At 34.4% G+C, this 9987-nt stretch overlaps 1 protein-coding gene across 1 annotated transcript; it reads right to left on the bottom strand.

Moving 5' to 3' along the window:
* Positions 1–3887: 3887 nt before the first annotated feature.
* Positions 3888–4559, bottom strand: LOC106881068 (tigger transposable element-derived protein 1-like). The gene has a single exon (XM_014931280.1). It carries the CDS (start codon positions 4557–4559, stop codon positions 3888–3890), a length of 672 nt encoding a protein of 223 aa, XP_014786766.1.
* Positions 4560–9987: the final 5428 nt, after the last annotated feature.

Genomic DNA, 9987 nt, shown 5'->3' with positions numbered 1-9987 from the left:
CGAACCATTGTTGTGCGCTAATTGCTGATCTCAACTGAGATGGTTACCGTCAATGCAACATAATTGCTTGATAAAAAGAAAGCCGTTGTCATGGGGTTAAATTGGGAAATAACACATTCTTTACTGTACTCGATGCTGGACACAGGGCTGAAAAGCCTTTGATTATACATTTATTCGATCGAGTATTTTTGTTGTTGGCACTCCGTCGCTTACGACGTCGAGGGTTCCAGTTGATCCGATCAACGGAACAGCCTGCTCGTGAAATTAACGTGCAAGTGGCTGAGCACTCCACTGACACGTGCACCCTTAACGTAGTTCTCGGGTGTATTCAGCGTGACACAGTGTGACAAGGCTGACCCTTTGAATTACAGGCACAACAGAAACAGGAAGTAAGAGTGAGAGAAGGTTGTGGTGAAAGAGTACAGCAGGGTTCACCACCATCCCCTGCCGGAGCCTCGTGGAGCTTTTAGGTGTTTTCATTCAATAAACACTCACAACGCCCGGTCTGGGAATCGAAACCGCGATGCTATGACCGCGAGTCCGCTGTCCTAACCACTGGGCCATTGCGCCTCCACATTCGATCGAGTATAACCTGGAGGCAAACAACAATATAACACCTCAGTAAGATTTTATTATCCACCTCTCTATATTCTTTGACTATTTGTATAATAAAATGAATTCATTATGGATAATAAAATGAATGGAAGATGGCCATTGGTTTGGCAGTGAGGCAGTCAGTAAGCATAATACTGAAAAAAGTGCGTGAGACAACCATGCTTTCTCGATAGAAAATCATGTACGACGTAACTAAACGTAATTAGCTTCAAAGCAAAACTCGAAATCAGCTCAGCTGTTTAATTTTCCTGGAGCTTTTTACTTAATTAGGTATACCTTTTATTATTTGTTTCTTTTCATAAACCCAAAAGCCCTGTATTTTCAGCAGAGAAGGAATAAGATTTTTTTTATATTCATATCTTGTTGAATAAAATAACTGACTTTAGTGAATGGAAAAAAGAGTCTCCCGTGTGTTTGTAATGCTGAAGTTTTATGTAAATGAGTTTGTACAGATGAATGAATCATTCTTAATACATTATTGGTATTTATCTTATCGACTCCTGAGAATTAAATGTAAAGTCGACTCGGGCGAAATTTTAACTCAGAAAATGATAACTAAGTAAAATATCGTTATGCATTTTATTTTTCAGACACTCTGCTTTCACCACTGCGCTTATATTTTTTAATGTTATGATTAAAAAATATTCAAAGAATTATCTTTGAGGTCATCTAAGGAGAGAATTTGTAGAGTTAGAACGGACAAATTTTACTACTTTGTCTAATTAATCAATGTAGTTGGAGACAGCATCACAAGCGACACCTCCACTATCTTAGGAAAAGTTATTCTTCATAAAGAACGCTAATTATCACACTTTGGCGATAATTGCAGGGTATTTGTTCGCTGTTGAATCATTTCTCAGAACTTGAAGTGGTAACTTTCTTTTGAAGTTTCACTAATGTTCATTAAATGAGATTGTTAAATGTTGAAAATAACGACGTTTTCCTGGGAACATTGTAACATGCTTGTGAGAGTTGACAACTTTTAATCGAAATCAATAGGAAGTTACTAAAATATCATTGATAGGATTACATCTTCGACTCTTTAACAGTCTATCAAAGAAAAGGCCAATCTTGATTTAAAATAGAGCTTTTTTTCTAATTTGTTTTGATGATATAAATCGTTGATGAGTTTCACAAAAGTTCACAGAGGTTAAAATGTTTCACTAAATCTTTTTATTCCGAAACATCACGTAGCAGGGTCAACGAGGTTATTATCATTCTTAATTCGTTCAGAAACATATGAACATAATCCAAGGTTCTTGCAATAAGTCGTGTCATAAAACTAAAGATACATTTCTGACCAAATATATAACATCAATAATAATGGTAATTGCTCTGTATAGCTAGTACAAAAAGAGAGTACGTAATATTAATTTAGATGAAGGATATATCGTGTGTAAAAATTCTGCGTAACTTATTACTGTGTAGTTCTTGCTGTAATTCTCAAGTAGTTACGTAATGCACGTCACGTTTATACATCCAGTGTAGTCATTTTGTTTTTAATAACCATTTACATATTTAACGAAATATGCATTTTGAAGAACTTAGAACTATCTACAGAATAACCACTTACGTGGAGATCTCTCCAACGTCAAAAGTAAGTAAATTCATCTCCAACATGGAGATGAGTTCCTCAACTTTTGATGTAAATCACAAATGTGTATCTGCATGTGATTGGGCGTAATTATATATAAGTTTACGTATGCGGATTTGTATGTTCATAATATTAATAATATGCTGTGAATCATTATGACTACCAATTTTCCTAGTGGTGTTTTACACATTTGATCAATAATCATCTCCTCCCATAATTCTTTTCAGTTGAATCTGATTGTTATTCCTGTCAAAGATTTCAGTCTAAAGCAAAAACTTAATCGTGACAACACTAAGGAACATTTTGCTCAAAACATTCTCTAAATAAGAAATATAGTCTGAAGTTTTTTTCAGTTTCTCTTCCAGTTCTAATCGTCTTATTTCATAAATATCGCTATTATATCATAACATACTTTATTAACTCTATAAATCTAAGATCTGCGTCCATGTACGATATTATGATTTACTTGAAAACAAGTGAAAGCCTGCAGTAGATTGGACTCCGCTAAAGTTATCCAAAAATGAAATGGTGTTAAACCAGTAGACAGATTGAGTCTACTACCCAAGTATAAATGTAACCTGAAGACAATTAAATTTTTGTTCATATAAAATACTTAATGTAATGTTACTATCATTTAATGTGCAAATGTTTGGGCTTCCATACATATAACCGAAACTAAAAGGTTCAACCAGAAGTAGTCTAGGCAACAATACAATGATATGATATTCTGAAGTGTAACTAAACAACTGGAGTGAATAAAGCTTGGAAAGCAGCCAAGAGTTAATCTTGTGTAATTTTACCTTCAGTATAAGTCATCAACGCAAATGTAACTACGATATTATAGAATACAGGCATGCTTCACCCTACGTCGTTAATTGGTTCCAAGAAACACGACTTAAGTCGAAAGTCAAATTAACTTGTCTCTGGGCTAAACCGATAATAACCATTCCCAGTTCTGTACTTCATTTATGAAAGCATTTTCAATAACACGTGGTTAATAAAAACCTATTTTAAGCTCACAAACAAATAATATTTATTTTTTAATGCAGTACATTAAAAGAAAAAGTAATCTAAATTTACAAATACAATTTGGCGGTGTTTATCATACATCACGAACGCTTTATTTATGAATGCGGTTTGCAATAAGACATGGTAAAATAAAGATCTTTTTTAAGCTTAAAAAACAAATTCAGTAATTATTCTTATTTTGCAATATAGGCGCAGGAGTGGCTGTGTGGTAAGTAGCTTGCTTACCAGCCACATGGTTCCGGGTTCAGTCCCACTGCGTGGCACCTTGGGCAAGTGTCTTCTACTATAGCCTCGGGCCGACCAAAGCCTTGTGAGTGGATTTGGTAGACGGAAACTGAAAGAAGCCCGTCGTATGTATGTATATATATATATATATATATGTGCGTGTATATGTTTGTGTGTCTGTGTTTGTCCCCCCAGCATCGCTTGACAACCGATGCTGGTGTGTTTACGTCCCCGTAACTTAGCGGTTCGGCAAAAAAGACCGATAGAATATGTCCTGGGGTCGATTTGCTCGACTAAAGGCGGTGCTCCAGCATGGCCGCAGTCAAATGACTGAAACAAGTAAAAGAGTAAAAGAGTAAAGAGTAATAGTAAAAAAAAATTAAATTATTTTAAATTTACTAATATGTAAATACAATTTGGTGGTTTACATCGCGGATGGAGATGGCTGTGGATCGTCAACATCAACAGCTGACTCCGGCTGTTCTCGTTCGATGCGCTTAAAAAACCGGTTCAGAGTTCCTTGAACTGTTTTCTTTTCCTCAAGGATTACATTATAAGGAGTAAAAGCTTCATGACAAGCCCCCACAATCTTAGAAAAGCGTTGAGCATTTGGATCCATATCTTCGAACATAGAAAGACCTTTTTCGATATATGCAAATGCTTGCTGCATTTTCTTAATGGTAAACTGACGTGGCTCAGGTTCGACTTCTTTATTTTGCTGCACATGAAACTCTATAAAATACTCGTTCGTTATGGGCTGCTTGTATTTTTCAAATAAATCTGTGAAATCCCCCACTTCCAAATCCATTTCTAGTTCTTTGCTCGTTGTCACCAATGTTTTGTTGATGGCAACATTATCAAACCCCTTAAAATCATTCATGAATTGTGGGCATAGCTTCTTCCATACACCATTCATAGCCGTTCTCTGTACATCATTCCATGCCACCGCTATGTTCTGCACAGCCTTGTTGACATCGTATTTCTTCCAACAGTCACGAAGTGTGATGGACTCATCAAGATCTGTTGCATTTCTTGCTTGCCGCAGCGTACGCTTCATATAGTAACGCTTGAAGATAGCAATTATTCCCTGATCCATTGGCTGCAGAAGAGACGTGGTGTTCGGGGGGAGATATAAGGTCAAAATCCACGATGTTTTGCGGGTGGGCCAGGAGCATTATCTAAGATAAGTAAAACCTTAAAAGGAATTGCCTTCTCCTTACAGTACTTCTCTGCTGCTGGGATAAAATGATTGAAGAACCAATCTTTAAAAGCAACAACAGTAACCCATGCTTTTGAATTAGCCATCAATATGACAAGAAGAGATGACTTGGGTATGTTTTTTCAGGACACGGAGGTTGTGTGCATGATACACAAGCAATGGCTTTAACTTAAAATCCTCTGCACAATTACCTCCGTTCTTTTGAGACCTTGTAACGTGGAATAGTTTTCTTCTCCTTGGAAATGAATGAACGGTCTGGTAATTTTTTCCAATACAATCCAGTTAAAAATCTGTTCGGGAAGAAACCCATTTTCTTTAATGCATTAGGAAATTCCGCTGCTGCTTGTTCGTCAGTTGATACACTTCCACCTTGTTTCTTAATGGCGTGATAACTTCTTCACTCCTTAAATCTCATGAACCATCCTTGACTTGCCTCCTTGAATTCTACATCTTTCTCATCTGGATATTTTTTCTTCAGGTCCTCAAACAAAGACAACGCTTTCTATTGAATGATTGCTTGACTAATAGTAGCACGCTGACGATTCAACCTAACAATTCAAAGAGAAAAAATACTTTCCATTTCTTCAAAGATTTTGCTTCTTTTCGTATTGATGACAGTATTCTTCATCCCTGGGGCTTCATATTTGATATGTGCTAAAATCTTGTCCTTATTATGTACAATCATGGATACAGTTGTCTGCCTGATCGCAAAAGATCGTGCAATTGCTACCACTTTTTCACCTTTTTCATGGCGTTTTATCATAGCATAATAGCATGACGCTTAGCACTTTCACTATGAATTTTCTTAGGAGCCATGGGGGCAAAGAATAAAGTCACAAATGAATGAGAATGAGAAAGTAGCCGATAAACAGAGGTAAACGAATCTGAATTCAAAACAATCACGGGAATCACGAGTGACAACGACGCCTAACGGTAGATATTGGAATATGAGCTCCGAAAGACCGATCAATAAGACAACACAGCTGATTTCCTGATTTCGTTCACTAAGCTACACTACTTTATGGTGTGCATCCTAACATTTACTGACGCATTTTAAAATAATTTTACATGCTTTTATTCTTTTTTGTTGTTCAGTAACATAATTTTGTGCTTTTAGCAGTTTTCTAGTAATTTTACGATTTGTGGCGGACAGACGTAAAATCGAGTAAAATGATTTAACTTGATTTTTATTTTTCCATATATTATTTTTAAAAACTGACGTATAATCGAGAACGACTTAAATCGAAACGACTTAAACCGAGGTATGCCTGTATTTATATCTGGCCTCGTTCTAAAATAAAGCAAGATCAGGACGACTCTCTAATATAGAAATAATTTATTCATTTTCTTCACATAGCGTAATTTTTCTCGAGCAGTGATTGCTAAATGTATCTCACCAGTAGTCGTACTCGCAATAATTATGGGTATATAGTCTCACTGAGAAACTATTGAGATCCAGCTTTGTCGGAACTATCATCCTTTGTTTGCTAGACACATATGTTATGGCCTTGAGTCATAAACACATTATTGTTTGAGAGTATGTCCAGAAATCCTTTTTTTTTTTACATAAAATTGATTTTGTATCATGTTAATTTACATAATTACTATGGCTCATAATAAAACATTGAGTGTTCAATAATGTAAAATCCCGGTGATCCAAACCAAACAGTTAATTTCGATTTAGTTTGCAACAATTTCACTTCACTTCAATCACTTATTCTCTTGGGAGAGATATTTGCTCGATAATTTCCACTTCCATTCTACCAGACGCCATCAAGCTTGATTAACATATTAAAGGATATCTCTGGCGTCGAAAGTTTAAGCAATCAACACTATCACATTTGCATCAGGTAAATAACATTGAGTCAAACATTCAACAATATTAGTTTTAAAAATAATTAAAAAGATATTTAAATTAGTACTGCGTAGTTTAAAACCTTCTCATCAAAGAACACTCCCTAGATATTTTTTTTGTTTATTATATTATATTTTCAAAACTAAGACAGCTGTCGTCAATTTGGTAAAGTAACAAAAATATTGTAAACCTATAAAATACAGGTACTATGAACGTCGCAGTATATTAATCCTGCCGGCCTCTAAAATACAAAATATTTGCGCCTACTCAAGGAATGTAATTTCAATATATATTTCTATACATTTGTAGCCATGTTATTGGGAAAATATTTCGACATTTAATCTTATATTTCCCCTTCACAGTGTGAACTCATGTATCACACGTACTTCTTTCATGAGCAGAGAACTGTAAAATTCTTAAAACGGGTGTTAAAATTCAGTCTCCTTCGACAGTACAAAGATACATTTGCTACACGTATGAATGAAAACCTTCTGCATTATAGCCCCTCTGTATACAAAAACAACTAAATCCTTAAAATCGTCTTACATGATAAACCTCAAGCTATCTCATGGCGAACTCACATATAACGTTGTCAAATCCATATTCCTTACAAAATTTAAAATTCAGAGATTATAAAAACTTCGACTTTAATCAGATTGCAACCCTCTGCAAGGCTCAAATACCCGCAATATTGAAGTATTGCACACATATCATCTACAGTGATTTCTGAGATATATATACATTATAGACCTCATCCAGTTAGCTAACTGGATAAGATTCACTCACCACCATATTACAGCTACTTGTTCATAGATGATTTATTACTACCATTTTTATGTCTTCTGACCCATCAAACAACATTGCTCCCTCCATCCAACCACTTCATCATACGCCATATTCCGCACTAAATATTGCCTAATCATTTCTTCCCCAGTTCCACGTCTTCCACTGTTACTTTCTCCGCGCCCAAGTTCCTTCCTGCATGCACCAGTCTATAGAAATTCGAAGTAAACATCGACGTAGCCAATCTCATTATTCTACCAGCACCTACGAAGTTTATTGCTGCCTGTTCTCTTTTCTGAATAATAGATAAACCAAAACCGACAGCGTTCAATGAATTCCTTCCGCTTATTTTATCTATCCCAAAGTAAGAAAAGCACAGCGAACTCTGGTGAGTAATACACTAAGAACATACACAGCAAAGATTTTGATAAATCCCTTAATCCCTTCAGCGTGTAACGGATGAGGAAGTTCACATGTTTAATGTAAAAACCATAAAATATATAAGCTGTTGGTAAGCTGAATCTGCGAATTTGTTTCTATTCTTCATTGCAAACTATTCTGGTTTCGATATGTCGTAAATGTCTTTGGAAAGAGATGAACATCAAAACTTCCAATATCCTCCTGTCTTAAGATTATGAGGCCTTTGTATTAATTCAGAAGATGTTTAAATACCAACAAATAAACAACAAGACTTTCCCCTTGTCAATCAAAATCTGCAATTGTTTTTGTTTTTGTTTTTTAATAAGTTAAATTGTTTGAAAAGATTATCTTTCATTGTTAGTCACAATTACATTTTGAAATTACATGTTGCTTCTTCACGCATAGGATTTGGCAAAAATTAATATTCTCTTTCAAAAGCAGAACTAATTATAATCTGACATATAATCCCCATCCTTAAAATTAAAAATTAATTATTGCAAATATTGGACTTCGGGAAATAGGAAGAACAAAAGAAAACACAATGAAGATTTTGTAAAGTGATTTTAATTGATAATTATATCAGGGTTTGTGTTGAACGTTCTAGACCTAGATTTATAAATATTGGTGCTTTTTTGACAATGTTATAAGAGCCGTTGGCTTAAGTGCTAGTTATGTTGTTAGGTCTGTTTATTTGACAAAATACACTCTCTTGAAAACAAATTCTTGTGTTTCGTATAAATAAATCGATATTGTATTGACTCTTTTAACCTAAATAATGGTTTGTTCATTATTCTTTCATTTTCTGTTATGCCTTCAGTTTCAGTAATTCCTGCGTTTTCTGATTGATGCAGGGTTATAGTAACATGGAGGTGAATGAAGTAAACTAGCCCTCTGTATCAACACTTCTAACATAAACTCGTCTCATTGGAAGATTTCAACTCCATTCGATAACTAAATGAAACTTACATTTATTAATAAGTTCCTCAACGTTTATAGCAGTGAGTTTTATTCATGTTACCTGTTTAGGTCGACAAACTAACGGAAAACATCTGTGTTTGACAAAAGAAAACGCTGTAGTGAATACTGATTTAAACCCTAATATTTTACGTAGTAAGCCACAGTCCATATCGATTGAACCAGTTGCAACACTTACCGTTCTGATATTAATGTACACGGCGCAAATAGAACTTTAATCTTATAGATGTTCATCTTTCTTACTTTCTGGGAATATTTCTGGTAACGCTTTCAGGTTACCTAGATCTCTTTTCTAATCTTTGAAATTAACGGAATAATTCGTTTCACTTTCCATATTTCTTCAGTTTAAAAAGAATGTCTAATTTTAATGAATGTGACACAAACATTATAATCTCAATTTTCATAACACATTTTATGGTCCTTAGATTTCTTCAATGAAAAAGAAAAACGAAAAACAACAGCAGTAAAATCTATCTCGAAGGATAATAAATTTGATCGAAGGCGATCAGCAAGAGCTTTTAATAAGGTAATCGATAAAGATCAAACAAAACCATTTAGATATTAAAAAAACCAGCCTGAACTAAATTCACTTCATGTTTTAGTGCGTTTTTAATAAATGTTAATAAAGAAAAAAGTTATTTGGGTTCAGTTTGAATTATTGATTTTTCTCAATACTTTTTAATCTAAATCAAAAATTAATTCAACATTAATTAAATAAGATTTCATTAGAAATCTTTTATATGCGATTTTTTAAAATTGTATTCTTTAATGTATTCAATTTGATTGTTTCATTTCGGTATTGTTTAAATTGAAACAAAATGCTTACTTTTAAACAGTGCATTAGCATTAATCCAATACAATAATAATTGGATATTATTGTGTGGCAATATTTTATATTCGATAGTTACGAATAACATAAAGAAAGAAGTAAGATCTTAGAGAATATAGACTTCGACAAGGTTATAATTTTTCACTGCCATGTTTACTTCTCTTGTACTCCTAGCACTCTTGGGAAAAGCCGAAATCTCATTTTCTTTGCTCCTAAAATATAGTGACTTGTGCCTAGTCTGGTTGTCAAGTAATTTTATCTATGATACGGGTAACTATATAAAGAAGGTACAACATTCATGATAAAATATGTCTGTCGACTCTTCTTGGATTGCTTATTGAAATAGTTTATATTTCTTTCACTGCTAATGCCACATATTTCCACTTTTCTAAATACGTGTGTGTGTGTGTGTGTGTGTGTGTGTGTGTGTGTGTGTGTGTGTG

Source organism: Octopus bimaculoides, chromosome 9 (assembly GCF_001194135.2).
Source record: "Octopus bimaculoides isolate UCB-OBI-ISO-001 chromosome 9, ASM119413v2, whole genome shotgun sequence".
NCBI lineage: Eukaryota > Metazoa > Mollusca > Cephalopoda > Octopoda > Octopodidae > Octopus > Octopus bimaculoides.
The sequence above is the reverse complement of the archived record's forward strand: the minus strand, read 5'-3'. Positions and strand labels throughout refer to the sequence as shown.